At 40.4% G+C, this 17036-nt stretch overlaps 1 protein-coding gene across 1 annotated transcript; it reads left to right on the top strand.

Moving 5' to 3' along the window:
- The first annotated feature begins 1489 nt into the window (after nucleotides 1–1489).
- LOC131219378 (protein CHLORORESPIRATORY REDUCTION 7, chloroplastic) lies at nucleotides 1490–10920 on the top strand. Its single transcript, XM_058214480.1, has 3 exons — nucleotides 1490–1637; nucleotides 6909–7042; nucleotides 10434–10920. The coding sequence occupies exons 1-3, from the start codon at nucleotides 1517–1519 to the stop codon at nucleotides 10704–10706; spliced, it is 528 nt and encodes a 175-aa protein (XP_058070463.1). The 5' UTR covers nucleotides 1490–1516; the 3' UTR covers nucleotides 10707–10920.
- The last annotated feature ends 6116 nt before the right edge of the window (nucleotides 10921–17036 follow it).

Raw genomic sequence — 17036 nt, 5'->3', positions numbered from 1 at the left:
TATTACATGATTGCTTGTTGCTTTATTTTAAATCGATGCCAAGAATCATGTTAATACTTCTCATTAGACTTGGCCAACTTACTCTGTATTGACATAAAACTATACAAATGTGATCGAGAACTAGCCATTAGCTAAAAAACACGAGGATGCGCTTTGGACCAATCATGATTATTATTTATAATTTTATATCATGTATTAAAATATTATTTGATTCTTTGAATTTTATTGAACATGATTTATTTCGTTAATTAAATTCATCGTTTTACGTTTAGTTGTTTAAAACTCCAAATGGGAGAGCCTTATTAGGATTAATAATAATTGATTGGAATGGATAGTTTACTTCGAAGATACAAATGTGGTTGTGTTTGCCACTAAAAATTAGATTATGTATATATGTTAGCTAGGCCTGAGGTTAGTCTTGGCCCGGATTTAGATCTGTATCCAATGTGTATGAGTTAGTCTTGCTACTAATTTTTGTGTTTGCCACTAAAAATTAGATTATATGTATATTTTTGGCCGGGCCTATTGAAAGTTCTGATTATGCAGATACGAGCCTCGCCCATTGAACGCCGGGTACTCGAAATCTGGGCCGTTACCTTCAATGTGTGAGTTTCGACTTGTATCCAATTCACTTTGGTTCCTGAATTTTAGACGGTTCAGATTTACTTGTACGGTGGATCCGACGCCGGAACTTGAAAATGAAAAAGGCTACTAGCGGGCATGGTACGCTCGTTCATCTCGGTTTCTATTTACACATGCTAGCTGTAGACTACGGTGATAGTTCACCACCATTTTAAAGCTGTGTGATCATCCACCGTACACATGTATGGCAACAAAGACTGTCCAAATTACGGCCCTGATCAGATTATTTAACGACCCATTTCCCACCAATGAGTGTGGCCATTTTATTTCTGGCCATCCATTTGCTGCCACCAAATGAAAGGTTAGAATTGTCCGATCAATGCGAATTTGGGGAGATGAACTCCATCCACGAACAGTCTCACAACTTCGACGATTAGGATTCAAGTGGACGTGGCTACTTTGAAGATTGATTGGTCACCACAATCTAAAAAGCTGCCAGTGAACTATCACTCTAGCTTTGTCCCACATGCAATGCAATACGTAGACATGGAAGAGAATTCCCAAAGTCTAACCCATTGGAGCATAGCTTATGGTCCACCCAGCAAATAACTTCTAACCTTTCATCCCTATTAAAAATCCAATCTTTCCAATACATTTTACCCAATATAAGGATCACATTATGCAAACATCTTTCCTATGCACTCATCAAGTGGGACATACCAAAGAAAACAATTTCTATACGTTGATATACAATAAAATACAATCATGGCCCTGAACGTGGTTGATTCTCGTATAGGATGATCCTCAAGATGCAGACAACCCATTGGACAGGTTAGATTTTTCAGACATATGAAAATTTGGAGGGTATCTGTGAGTGGACAGTTACTTATGGTTCAATTGGCTGTACTGGAGGTTTTCTCTATATAGAAAGATAATGCTCTCACCTCCACCAAACGAATTTTGGCGCAACAAAAAAGAAGAAGAGAAAATACGTGATTTAATGGAAGGAGCTGTGAAGCAGCAGCTACTCAACTACGGAATTCAAAGCTTCCAATGTAAGTGATTTAAAGAAGTTTGCTAAAGATCTGGGTCATTTTTCAATGATCCAAACCGTTCATATGATAGGCCTTACAGTCGATGGCAACACCCAAAGAAAGGAAACTGATTGAAACACTTCAACCCTTGGATCATTAACTCTTTTGCATTGATCGAAATTTTGAAGATTTTCGAGGCACCTACCATGGGTTGCGTATCTTGCCAGATCAACGGTTTGGATCGCCGAACATGATCCTAGATCCAACGGCTATATTCCTGACATATTCCCTACATCTCCTAGAGAACAATTTTAGGTTTTTTTTTTTTTGGTTTTTCTTATCATAAAATTACAAAAAAAAAGAAGAGATTAAAATAAAAATTAGTATTTGAAGAAGAAAAGGAGAGGAGAAAAAGGGAGTTGTTGGTGTAATTTATGAAGGGAATTGATATCTACATCCACCCAGATTGCTTTTCATGCACCCATGTACCATTTTGGAAATTGGAATTGTTCCACAGTCTGCCATTTCAATTCCCAAAATGGAGAAAATGGGTGTGTGCAAGTCAAAGGAGTGGGTCTAAATAGCAGTTCCCCTCTACGAAAAGAGATGTAAAATACTACAAATTTGAGTTTCCATGGTACACATAGCTCCTTTTCGATCCATATTCAATTGGGTCTCTTGATTTTGTGAGTTGTGAAGAATATGTGCCTTGATTGAAATGGTACAAAAGTGCAGTATTTCAATTCCCAAAAAAAAAAAGAAGGAAAATGGGTGCATGCAAATCAAAAGGGTGGGTCTAAATAGTAGCTTTCATCTGTGGATGGGAGGTAAATGTTACAATTTGGGGTTCCATGGTACATGTCGCCTCCATATGGTCTCAAAATGGGCGATATGGTCCGGTTTTGGTGGCGACTGATACAGAGCACCGGGATCGATTTTCAATCCATGTATGGCTTATTTTCTGTCTATAGTGAATTGGGTTCTCTAGATATTTTGGGTTGGCTATGAACAACCTGCATCCTGATTGATTGCATCCACCCAACTCTCTCTTCTAGGATTTGAAATGATATATAAGTGTACTATTTTGATTCCCGAAAGAGAAATGGGTACGTGCATGTGAGTAAAAGGGTGAGTCTAAATAGTAGATTCCCATCTATGAAAATAGTGCTAAATGTCACAATTTGGGTTTTCGCAGTAGATGGCCCTTTTTTGTCTGCCTGAACTGGGTTCTCCGGATATTTGGGCTGCTTGTGAAGAAGATGAGAAATTGTTGTGGAAATGATAACATTGTGAAGAAAAGTGGCGCAAGAAGGGATGCGATGAGGTCGATCACCGTCTTCCTCAGGGAACAACTACTCTAAATCCACAAAGCTCTCTGGACTCCTCACAGAACTTCCTTGAATCCACGAGGGATAAAAGCAGAAATAATTCCTAATAAATTCGAAATAATTTGATTGATGATTTAAAAAAATGAAATTACAACCCTTTAAATAATGAGCTCAAACCTAGGATGGAGTTTTAGACTTAGACTCCAACTCAAACACCATAAAAACGTGACTCACTATAAATAGTAAACTTATTATTTATAGACAGCCTCCATTCCTATTAGACTTCATGGTTTTCGGCCAAAAATAGTAGTGTCCAATTTGGCCCAACCATGTTATACTCCTAACTTTTCTAAGCCCTTTTCATGTTGGGCACGACTCCTACAACTCAAAGGATCAAAAGTTATACTCGAACTAGAACTAACTATTTACAGTAAAAATGAAAATAAATGGGACTTTTGATTGTTGATTTGATGGAATCTCGCAAATCTAGCGTGGGAAACCTGGCATTGATGGTCTGGATTGTTTCCGCCTCCGATCGGGCCTTCTCTGGTCCATCTTTGCCATGAAAGTGTCTGTGAACCACTCTTACATAAAAAAGAAGAACAGTAAGAAAGGAGGAGAGAAGGAAATACGTGAATGTAAAAGGATTTTGAACAACATGGTTTGGAATTTACTAATTTCATTGGATTTTGGATAGAGAAAGGATTACAAATCACTTTTGGTGTACCATATTATCATTCACTGAAACCAGGTTGTATCAGTCCATATTGCCCCATGTTGGGCTTTTACAGCTGTAGCGTTTATGGGTGAAACCAATACCTACTGGGCGATACGTACCGGTTTCTTTCTACACTTATAAGCTTAGGACAGTGCAATGCAAATGTTCAGGTAGCTTTATAAATGTTATATGTATCCCTCTTCATGGTATGTGGCCAACAGATGCGGTGATCAAGACTGTTGTTTTGGTGAGCCATCATGTAGATTGGACTATGGTAGCCATCTGATACATGGCCTGCAGAAGGAACGCTCAGCAGTCCACATTAAACCAGTAAAGCTCGTGGCGAACTGAACCAGAACTGTCTAATTGCTGAGAGTTTTGATCTATGGCCCTTCCGCATGGTGAAGCCACCAGTTCAACAGTCCTGATCACCCTACATATTGGGGTATCTTGATTTCATAAGGTGGGCCTATAGATCATCATCATCATCTATCCCGTTCCTCCATTCCACTCCATCAAGGGCCATAACTACAGTTAGACAATGGTCTCAGGTCTTTTCTACTACCTCCACGCACATGCCCATTTAGCTTAACTTGTACCAAACCGGCACAGTTCTTGATATCTGTTGCACATGACCAAATCATCCAAGTCTACTTTCGCTCATGAGAACATGGCCTATAGAACACAAGAAAGTGCAACGAAAAGCTTTTGCAAGAAGAACAAGGACAGATAATGAAAGAGAGAGAATGATCAGAGAATGCATGTGATAAAATTTTAAATGAGACTTTGTAGAAACACATAAAGTTTGAAGTTAATTTTGTAAGATTTGTTTGTTTTGATGTTTACAATAGTGTTGTGGGAAGAAATGAAGCCCCAAGAGAGAGGTAGGGAGGTTCAAATGCTCTGAGTGATGAGATGTGGAATTTTCAGTGAGAAATTTGAAAAACAAATAATATTTTGGGACTTGCTAAGGTTACTCAGCGCGAGTCTGATTGAAGTCTCACACATGCACATACATGCCAATGTGACACAAATGTATGATATCAAGACCTTCATTTGTGGCTCCAAACTTTGCCTGCCCTGAACCATAGATTGGTCTCTTCATTAGGTGGGACACATGCATATTTAAAAAAAAAAAAACGTGTCCCGGCTTGATGAGCGACAATTCTAACTATTGGAAAGCTAAATCCAAATACACTCAATGTTATAACTGCTCTAAGTTTGGACATCTTGCTTCAAAATGTCCTATTAAAAAGAAAGGATATGATTGACACCTGGGATGAATCATCAGAATCTGAAATTGATTCAGAAACTGATGAATCAGATCAAGAAGAAGTAAGAGATCAAAATACATTTATGACAATAGCCAAAGTCACTACTCCAGAAGATAGTGAAACATCTGGATATGAAACTCCTGAGAGTGACTCTGAAAACGAAGAAGACCTTCAAGAAGCTTGTGATGCTCTCTTCAGAGGAAGTAATTGGCCTGGATTTTTTGTCTAGGATAAATGGATATTTGGGCCTACCAGATGAATGGTTGGGATGCTATGCTGGCTAATGTGTATGTGACCACAGGTAGCGGGTTCTGTAGGACTTTTCTGTATTTGAGGTCTGTTCTGTGTACAATCAGACAGACTATGGTGAGATCATGACATAACAGTAGAAAATTAGAAGAGTGATTGTAAGAGATAACCTTAGTAGGTGTGAATCTTGGAGATCATTAGACCATGTTTGGATCTGCAAGTGCGATCATGACATAACAGTAGAAAATTAGAAGAGTGATTGTAAGAGATAACCTTAGTAGGTGTGAATCTTGGAGATCATTAGACCATGTTTGGATCTGCAAGTGCGTTGAACATCAAACCTTCAGTTTAAAGATGAGAATACCAATCTGTGGTGATATGTCACAGTTATTCGTAAAAAAAAAATGTGGAGTCGTCGTCAGATCGAAGTAAAATCCTTGCCAATTCCAACTTGAAAGATATGCAATTGCGATTGGGAGCTATTTCCACCTCATTGGACTAATAATTGCAATTTAATTCCACATTGCATCCAAACACGCCCTTGAACTATTGAATCATCACCATCTAAGCCTTCAGCATCAAATGACTAAAGAAACTCAGCTGAGTTTATGGAAATTGCAGATCTTTCATTTCTTCTGTTTCCATGTAAGATTTCTATTTCACAAGTAGTCTTCTTTAAATTTCTCCTTAGGCAGTGTTCAGGAACACAGAAAACTTTGGAGATGTAATCAATTTCCGTGGAGAAAACAACCTTATTTCACATCTTCCTGTTTGTCTGTGAATAAGAATACGATCTTCTTACCAAAAGAGCCATTTCAAGAAACTAAGTATTTTGTTTTTTCTTTTCCATATTTCCTTTTGAAAGACGAATATAGTTTTGGCAGGACTCTAAAATGTTACAGATTTTGTTAGCTCTACAGTAATCCAGTTGTAATTATGTCAAAGGAATCATATTACCCTGGACCCAAGGACGTGGATCATCATCCAGCGATCAAGAGATTCAAGACCATTGGTTCGTCGTTCACCATGCACAAAACAATCTCCTCGATAGGAAAATCCTGCATTTTCAATTTGTGGCTGCAGAAGACAAATTCAGCAATTGTCTACACCGAACTCGAAAAGAACAGAGATTGGTAGTTAGGGTATTCCAATCTGGAATATTTCTGGGTTGCTTCATGCAAATGGATCACTGAACAATGGACCCCACTTGTACAAACTGAAAAGAAGTGGACACTTTGTACATGGAAAGTTTAAAGATCAAAATTTATCAACTTGATTCCTTTTTATCAGTCTGTAAATTCTTCGAACATTCAATCTTGACAAAGGATATGCTGGAAACCTCGAGTTTTCACTTTGCTTGGTTTGATGATCCAGACTGCTGGTCTGATGGGCCACAGATCCTCCAAAAATCTTCTGGATGGAACAATCTCATCCCTTTCAATTCGACTGAAAACAGACTGACACTCAATCAATGAAAGATCAAATGTTGGATGGCTAGGATCTTGGGATAGAACCATAATCTTGGGTCACTTAAAATAGCAGTCCAGGTCAAATGACCCATAACCTGTATCGTGTGACTCTGAATAGAAAACATGGGAGTTTGGTGATTTAGGTAATATTGGTCCGGATTGTGTGCATGTTTGATTCCTCTATTGACAGTTGGCAGTTTCATTTTCCTTTCAAATCTAATGAAGAACATGGATGCCTTTTGCTTTCTTTGCAGGCAAACGGTCGTCAAGACGTTGTGTTCGATCTCCATCAGCGAGTTTAAGGCCAGGATTTGACAATGGCTATATGGGCTACTTGCCTCATTTGGAACTCCCAAAAATGGCAAGACATGACAAGTTGTGTGTAAAGGTAATTAGCTCTCCCTCTCTGTTTCTTCAAAGCTGCTGATTTACAATTGCCTTTTTCTCTCTTTCTGCTGGGTTTGAAACAAATTCTGCTACTTGAATTTGACTGTTATATGAAGTCAGTCGAGCTTCATATAACAAATGGACGGTTAAATGGGTCGGCCAATGGTCCACACTCATCATGCATGTGTCCCTTTTTAGTAAGGTAATCTACATGTTGAGGTCCACCTTATGGATGAATTGGATCTTGCATGCACACCCCACTTTAGATGTGTGGAAGGCTGGAAGCATGTTTTGTGATGGGGCATACACATGTATTAGACATTAGAATTAGCAATCCTCATTACATGAAGCTGTTAGAACTTGAGAAAATTTTGGTACTAGAGAAGTTTCTGTAACTATGAATATATATTATTTGTTAGTGCACTGATTTGTGCACTTGTTTGTTAATCGCATGCGTCTATGTGTCAATGAGTCGGTTGAGCCCTTGGAAGTTGAAGACTGAAGACACATACATGAAGACTTGGATCATCAAGGAGTGAAGAACAGATAAATTGAGGTGCCTTGGTGACCCTAACCTTATATCCAAAACAACCTAGCCTTTAGATAATCATAGCCTTTATAAGTAAACCTTGATTGATCATCACATAGGAAGCTTAATGGAATATGATAAGTTAGGTTAAAAGAGGTGCAAAGCTGTTGTAAACATATCAGCCCAAAACAACAGTTTTCGAGGGATCTTCGATCCCATCAACAGGTCGTTGATGGGTCTAATTGGACCATTCGATTGATTGAAGCTCAGGGCTAAATTGATCGAATGTGGCCAAAAATGTCTAGTAACCAATTGCTTATATTATGGAGTTTCTTGATCCCATTGAAGGGGCATTCAACCGATGATAAATCGCTTGATCGATCAAAGGTGGCAAAAAATGTCCAGCAACAAATTGTCTGAAAAGCTGGAGTTTTTTTTAATCCCATGGAGGGACCTTCGATCCCATCGAAGGGTCGCTCGATCGATCGAAGCCATCGCTCGATCGATCAAAGGTGACATTTTCTACCCATTTTGACCATTGGAACTTGGTTCCTTTATAAAGGGCACTTGGACCTCGGGCAATATGATGATTTTTTTAGTGAGTTAGAAGCTCCTAGTGTATCCCAATACTTCCCAACACTTCTAGGTTCTCGCGTAAAGGGATCCAAGTCATCTTACATGTGATTAATCACTCTTACAAGCATTCCAAGCTCCTTTATGAACATGATAGTGTTTCCTTGCAATTTTTAGAGGATGGACACCAATCCAATAGGCAAACCCTTTCTCTTTTAAACCTCTAGAATGCCCATCTAGGTGAATCTCCATTTGAAAACCAATTGGAACTTTAGTTGTAGGAGATTCAACGAAGCAAATCCAATTACCTTGGTAGCCTCATTGGAGCATCAAGTGCAAGGTAGCCGATTCAACGAAGTGAAAGAAGACTGACTTCAAAGATCGCGGGAGCACACGAGAAGCTGATTGAAGTACGAGAGAGCATCGATCAAGCATCTCAATGAATGCTTATCAATGGAGTTCAATCCGACAAATAAGTTGTCATTTTAGGTTATTGTGTAAGGTTAGGAGTGAACCTATTGAGAACTCCTAAGATAGTGAATACTGGTACACTCAAGGAGAGTGCGTTAAGCAAGAGTGGGGAGTAGGGAAACCGAACTACTATATATGCTTGTGTTTATGATTGTCATCTGAGCACAATTCTATTCATACTTGTGTTTGTATGTTAGGCACTTAACTTGTAAGTATACACAAGCTCACTATCTCTTTATAAACTAGTTGCTTGATTGGTAGATAGATCATTTGTAGTCTATGTGATTGGACTTGCTTTTGCTCGGAAAAGTCTTAGTGTTAATTTGTTTTATTAGTTTTAATTGGTAAATTATATTAATTAGGCAAAGAATTTTAAAGTGGTCCTAATCACCTTCTTGTAGGACTTAACCGTAATTCCAAGCTCCGCCAAGCTTCTGCACGCACCGTGGTAGATAATCTATGCAATTTCATTATTAATATGTTAGTACATTTGCTTGTGCCGCATGTGCCATGTTAGGGTACACCTAATTGATGGATCCTATCTCGCATGTGTGTTGCAAGTTGGCATGTATAGAGCATTTATGAGCATGGGCAATGCACAAGCCTTGCATCTGAGCCTTCTTCTGTTCTTTTGTAGTTTTACTTGGACAATGAACTTTTTGGATATGAAGAATATGTTGTTCTCTTTCATTTAAATACAAGAATTGAGAGCTGATATGATTTATGTGCGACTTCTTCTACACACATGCGCGAGGTCTGGGCCATTCATCAGGTGGGGCCCACCATGAAATGCCCATCCCATAAATTACCAGAGACTCGTTTTCTAAATGTCCATTTTTTCTTGAACACTTGGGGCTTACTTAGGTTGATTTTTTTAGATCTTCAGGTTGGGTGCAGGCCCTACACACATGCGCAAGGTCTGGGCCATTCATCAGGTGGAGCCCACCATGAAATGTCCAGCCAAAAAATTACCAGTCTCATTTTCTAACCGTCCATTTTTTCTCGAACAACAAGCTGGATCCAGGTTCAAGTTCCAGAACATTTTACATGGGATCCAATAATCTGGCCTGAACCCCAGCCATAGACAATGAGGCATGGACCTGGACAGGGATTGCATTTCAGCCTCTGGATAGGGAATTATGCTGTTACTAGATATGGTGACATGATTCAAAATGCCTTTTCAAGATTGGCCAGATGGGAGGATTCTGATATGGTGGAGGTGGGCTTTTGAAGTATAATCATAACCTGTGATCTTGGAATCTCTCTACTCTTATAGTACTTCCAAAAAAAGTAAAAAAAATGAAATGGTTCTCTTTGGCACTGTATTGGAAAGAAATATCTTTTGTATCTGCACCAGTACTATTTCATGATTTTCGGAAATTCTGCTAAGAATAGGAATCCAATCATGAAGAATACTTTCTTTCTTTCTTTCTTTCTTTTTCTCTAAACAACATGGGCCAAACATGGCCTAGTTTAATCAAATTCCTAGAGGGAGTTACAAGATATTGAGGATTGGCCTTGTTTAATCAAATTCCCAAAGGGAGTTAGATATTGAGGGTTCATGACCTCTTTCTAGGTGCGCAATTGTGTTTCATCAATGAACCATGGGTCCCCACTTGTTCAAACTGAAAATTCAAATGCTTTCTAACCATTCAAAATAAATAAATAAATGAATGAATGAAAGAAAAACTGAATGACTCTCAGATTGAGGGTATTTTATAATAACTCATACTGCCAATCTTATATTTTCTATACGCATTTCCTGCGTGAGTTATTTATTTTTATATTTCTTTCATTCTTGATTGCTGGCATGAATTAGGTATGTGCGATTAGGAGGAGAAGGGCCTATTTACAGACGGAGACTTATGTCCTGATGGAACCTGGCAAGAGTGAAGAATTCGTTTCTGAGGAAGAGCTGAAGGACAGGTTGAAAGGTTGGCTGCAAAACTGGCCTGGTAACGTCTTGCCACCAGACCTTGCTCGGTTCAAAACCATTGACGATGCTGTTTCTCACCTTGTTAAGTCTGTTTGCGAGCTCGAGGTTGACGGTGAAGTCGGCTCAATACAATGGTATGAGGTTCGAGTAGAGTGACAGACATGAAATGCAGCACTCTGGTTAAATCCTACACCATGTTATACGGTCTACTTTATCTGACTATGCGACCATGCTACGCTCATTCATGGAGTCCCTCCCTGTATATGCTTCCAGGTCCCTTTCATCCCCATCACAATGTCTGAAATTGTCGTGTGTAATACAGCATTTTGAAGACACCATGTTATGGACTCCTTGAAGATTGAGGCATCCACATCCAGTGCTAGAACTAAAATACTTTGTTATCTGTACATGTGGCCTCTTTGTATGAGATCCGGGCTGTTCGTGGATGGATGTACCCAAAAAGGCAACAATGGTTGCATGATCCTAGCTGGAGAATGTTGATTGTTGGCTGACCTTTTCTTTACCAATCCATTTACAATCCAATCCCAAGAAATGAGCAGTCCATTTCTCATACATGCAGGGCAAATTTTTGGACATGGAGGAAACTATTGCGTCTATGCATCTCCTCACCATACATGTGGCATCCATACATGGAGATCAGAATCTTTAGATTGTTGATCCAATTGGCATCATGTGGGTGGGCCATAGGTCAAAAAGAAAAAAGAAAAAAGAAAAAAACACAGTGATTTGACAACTCTTGAGACCATCCGAATGACTTGAGTTTCTACTTGTGCAATGTGGAATAATAACAAAGCGCATGGATTTTTCAAGCCCATTGAAGAACTCGATTCAGGACACAAGAATGTTTGGATGGAGAAGTCAATTTAATTGCAAAATTCAGTTTAGTCAAGAGTAAACAACACAATTTAATTCATAGGCTGCATTCAGATGTGCAAGTGATTTTGAATCTCACAATTATTTGAGGTCCATTCAAGGCCAACTTCAGTATGAATGCTAAGGGGTAGGGGTAATTGCAATTTGGTCATCTCCATTATTGAACGAATATTACGATTCAACTTAATAGTGCATCCAAACACACCCCTATTTTCATTGCTAAGGTCAGCTATTGCAATTTAGCCACTTCAACTATTGAAGTGCAATTCAATTTGATATTGCATCCAAATGCACCCCTCGTATCAATGAAGTAGCTCCCATATGGCAGTCATGTTCCTTTTGAATCCAACTGGAAAGTAATCAAAACACAATCCTTTGTCTGCCTGCAACAAAGGTATGTCTATTGTGAAAGGACAATTTGCTTGTTTCCATTGTACTAGACTAATTACTGCAATTCAATGCAATGGTACATCCAAACATACCCATGCAGCTTAATACTGAAATTTGGTCACCTCCACTATTGCATTTCAAATTGATGGTGCATCCAAAATATCAATGAAGCAGCTCCCAAATTTCTCTCAGTCCCTACCTGTATGAATGCTACCAACAGAAATTAGAATTTGGTTATTTCTGCTTTACTAATTGTTATATTTCAATTCGATAGTACATCTAAACATAACCACATACCGAATTAATTATTGCAATTCAACTTAACAATGCATCCAAACACACCCCTAGTATCAATGAAGTAGCTCCCAAATCACGCTCAGGTTCCACTTCACTAGAAGACTAAATAGTCCATGGATTTTACAATTCAACTTAATGTTACCCAATCACACCCCTCTTACTATCATGAAGTAGCTCCAACGTTTGCTATGGTCCAACCGGTTGGACTTGAGACCTCTCTCTCTCTCTCTCTCTCTCTCTCTCTCTCTCTCTCTTTATATATATATATATATATATATATATATATATATATATATATATATATATATATATATATATATATAGTCACGCCCCAAACTTCGAAACCGGGCTCACAGAATTTCCGATCGCCGAATTCAGCACTGACAGCCTCTGTAGTACCTCATTCTCGACTCCCGGAACCCATATGCCAGATTCCGATCCTGGGATTATCACGCCCCAAACTCGGAAATCGGATTCACAGGAACTCCGATCGCCAAATCCGGTGCCGACAGCCTCCGTAGTACCCCATTCTTGGCTCCCAGCGTCCATATGCCAGATTCCGATCCTGGGATCCTACGAGGAGGATTTTTTTTTTTTTAAACGTATATTTAACTCGTAATAAGCATAACCACAAGTTTATCCAAAACACAAGGCAACATCATCATCACATATCCACTAATATAATCATTTGAGTACAATGCTGAAAGAGAAATATATGAATCGAAAATCAAGCTCCAGAAGACCACTGCACGCTCCAAGCTCAACACTACTGCAACCTAACATCACCTGCATGCATCTATCGTGCATAAGCTTATAGAAAGCTTAGAGGGTGGTGTAAGTGTGTATATAAGGTAAATGCCAAGTATTCAACATAATGACATCATCATACAATACCGAAAATACCGGTAATCCATAAATCATACAATATCGGAATAAACAGAAATATTGATAAGATTATGAATTATCAGAGTAAGCAGAAATATTGACAAGATCATATGATAACAGGGTAAGTGAAAATACGGACAAGTTCATGAGTCAATCAATGTCAGAATACGCAATGTAGAACAACTATGCAAATGAGGAATCGTAGATAGCCAAATATCAGATACAGAGGATGCAATACAATATACATTCCTGATGAGTAACACAAATAGCGTCAGGCGTACCTAGGCCATATAAATGCAGAGACACAATAACTCAAAATGCTGTATGCCGCGAATGTTATGAAATATGCAGTGCAAATGGAATGACCACACTGGAGTGTGAAGTCGGGATGATAGTACGGAATCTTGCAGGCTATGGGGTCCATCACAAGGGACTTATATCCAAACCAGTCCCATACTTAAATTTGGATAGTCAGACTCAATGTGGTAAACCCTGATCTCAGGTTAGTCGCGCGCTCCAACCGAAACCCTAGCCATTGCGAAGGCACACGTAACAAATAGTTGCGCACCACCAACCCGAGTGGATAGTGAATGAATGAATGCATGAATGAGTATGCAACTCCTGCTCACTAAATCCACATATCGGTACAGTTCATCTCTAGGATCATCACCGGGGTTTAATACACTCCGAATGGCACTGCTGCTCTACCAGCCGCACAGTCTAAATGAGCGTAAGAAACCTCACTATCCGCCTGGCCAATAGTCTGCCAATACCTATCCGGCACGTCGATAGTGGACCAATTCATGAGCTGGTCAAACTCAGTCTAGTATTGCCCCCTACCCTCGGGCGGGTAATGCCACACCCTCTCTCAACCGACCATGACACTGTGGGAGACGCGGCCTCCTGGTATTCGGCACTCGGGCGCTTATGTATCCACTTGGTCTCGACGTTGGGGCGTCTCCTGGTCACGGAGGTTTAGAGATTTTCACCCAAGGACATCTATGACGCCCGTATGCTAGAACCAAATATTTTCAGTATCCCATTTGGCCATCCACGATGTGCCTGTGGAGGCTACGACCCTGATGTCGCTAGGGCGTATAATAGTCATAATGCGAGATGCATGAGTCATACAATCCAGTCATGCATCAATCCTGTGCATACCGCGCGCTCATGTGAGATAACCTCCGCCTATCAGGGAGTCTCATAACAACATGCTCAATGACATATGCAATGATCAACCACATCTCATAACAAACATGCAGATGATGCGTATGGGCATGTATCATGATGTTATGCTATCACATACTCATAATCGGTATCAACAATCGGCATGTATACAAGGTGGGTTCCATAGATGGACAACCGATCTAAACCATAACAAAAGGATCAGCCCTCAACATATAATAGGCCCACAGCCTCACACAAAGGCCTGATATACAACACAGTGGGCCTTACTCAAGGGCCACATATATATACAACAGGCGGGCCCTGCTCATGGGCCTCAAATACATGTCATGTGGGCCCTACACATGGGTCTCGAATACATCAAATGGGCCATGCATCATGGGCCATGAATACATCACAATGGGCCTTTCTCATGGGCCTAACATACATCATAATGGGCTCCATAGCTTAGTCCTCAAATGCATCCCAATAGGCCTCATCGCATAGGCCTCATATACATCATATTATGCCTTAAACACGGCCTGAATGCACATCACAACGGTCCTCAGATACGGGCCGCATATACATTGCATTGGACCTCAACAATCGACCTCGATATTCGGCCTCGACAATTGGGATTGGAATCGATAATCAACCTCTATAATTGGAAATCGGCAATTGGTGACGATAGTCGACCTTGATCGCTAATCGGCCTCAATACTTGAAATCGACACTCGGGATCAGCCTTGATAATCGGTACCGATAATCAACATCTATAATCAGCACTAACAATCATCATCGATAATCGGCACCGATAACCAGCCTATATAAACAAGGCGGGGTCCATAGATAGACAACCAATCAACAATAATGTAAAGATCGGCTCTCGTCCGTGGTTCTATCAATCCGATAGCATGGAGCCATCTGTCTATGGCGAATGGGGCCCACTTATTTGGGTTAACCCACGAAGAGAATGGGCCTAACAAGACATAAGGGAAGGTTACAATGAGGACATCTAACTATCATTACTCCTAAGGAGTGACCTACATAGGACCAAACATATTGTGGGCCCATGGCCTCACATACAATCACGATGGGCCTCATTTACTTCACATCGACCTCGTCATATGAGCCAACATACATTACTTTGGGCCTCGAATACACAACAGGTGGGCCTTGCACCTGGGCCTGAATTATATCACATGAGCCTCATCACACGGGCCTCAATATTAGGCCTCATATACGGAGTGGGCCTCATTACATGGGCTTAACAATACAAACGGGCGGCCCTACCCATTGGCCAAAATATATCATGATGGGTCGCACCAATGGGCTTCCTGTACATCAAGTGTGCCGCATCGAGTGGACCTAGAATACAACTCAACGGGCCATGCCACAAAGGCCACAAATACATAACAGGCGGGCCCTGCACATGAGCCTCAATTATATCAAGTTGGGCCACATTAATGGACCTCATGTATAACAAGTGGGCCGCATCAATGGACTACACTAATGGGCCCCACAAATATATCAAGATAAGCCTCACAGATGGGTCACAAGTATATATATCAAGGTGGGCACCTCGAATGGACCACAAAATACATCAAGGTGGGTTTGACGAATGGGCCACAAAGTACATCAAAGTGGGCCCGACAAATGGGCCACAAAATACATCAAAGTGGGCCCGACAAATGCCACAAAATACATCAAAGTGGGCCCGAAAAATGGGCCACAAAATACATCAAAGTGGACCCGACAAATGGGCCGTAAAATGCATCAAAGTGGGCCCAACAAATGGGAGCTTGGATTACATCTAAAATCATTTCAATAGTTGCAGGTGCAACATGTGTATCACTGTACACATCATCCCATGGGGCACATGGCCCATTAATGACGATCAGCACTGTCCAAACATTGCCCAGCATCGTCCAAACATTGGACTGCACCACCCAAAAATTGCCCAGCATCGTCCAACATAATCTGAATGGTATGAATGAAATAATACATTATGGTAGTGTCCACGTTTGGCAAAATAGGTGGACCGCACATATATAAAACATATACATCAGAGAGGGTCCCACCTAACCGCCGTTCAGATGGATGGATGAATAAAACACATACCTCATCTAGTAGGCCCACTCATATGGAAGGTGTAGATGGAACATATGAACGGCATGCAATACATACATCAAATGGGCCCACATAAACTAGTAAATAGCTAGTGTGAGGTCCCTCTGCCAATCCGTCCAACAAGTGGGTCCCACATGGGGCCCACCACGTACATATATATATATAATCATATATACATATAATATAATATAATACAATATAATATACTATTATTATATATATGTGTGTGTATATGAAAAAAAAGGGGGGCACCAGGCCTGGAAGGATGGCCTGGATGCAGGACACATGCATCACGTGTGGAGTCCACACGTGTGTGGATGGTGCAGATAAAATATATAAATCATGTGGGTCCCATCAGATGAATGGACAGCGTGGCCATGGAATACATGCATCAAGCTGGGCTCCACCGTAAAAAGAGCTGGACAGTGTGGATATACCCCACGTTCATCAAGATGGAGCCACGGAACTTGCAGACGGTAATACAGTAGCTACATAGCTGATGTAGGTACACCGTCCAATCATCATCCTACAAAGGTGGGTCCCACGTGGGGCCCACCATAATATTTACCTACCGTCCAACCTGTTGATAAGGCCACGCAGACCTGGATGTAAAGGAAAAACAAATTTCATAACGGTCTAGGAGTTCTGGAACACCCAAAAGGGTTTCAATGGCAGATGTCCAATCCCACTGTTTCCTATAATGTAGGCCATCTTAGTCCATATACG

The sequence above is a fragment of the Magnolia sinica genome, chromosome 11, assembly GCF_029962835.1.
Source record: "Magnolia sinica isolate HGM2019 chromosome 11, MsV1, whole genome shotgun sequence".
In the NCBI taxonomy this organism is placed as follows: domain Eukaryota; kingdom Viridiplantae; phylum Streptophyta; class Magnoliopsida; order Magnoliales; family Magnoliaceae; genus Magnolia; species Magnolia sinica.
This window is presented reverse-complemented; position numbering and strand designations above follow the sequence as displayed.

What these genes read in the sequence shown, in the direction of transcription:
- LOC131219378 (XM_058214480.1), top strand. Translation starts at nt 1,517, where the DNA reads ATGCTCTCACCTCCACCAAACGAATTTTGGCGCAACAAAAAAGAAGAA. An exon ending in CGGAATTCAAAGCTTCCAAT is followed by an intron (nt 1,638 to 6,908) that starts GTAAGTGATTTA and finishes CTTTCTTTGCAG; the next exon opens with GCAAACGGTCGTCAAGACGT. An exon ending in ATGACAAGTTGTGTGTAAAG is followed by an intron (nt 7,043 to 10,433) that starts GTAATTAGCTCT and finishes GGCATGAATTAG; the next exon opens with GTATGTGCGATTAGGAGGAG.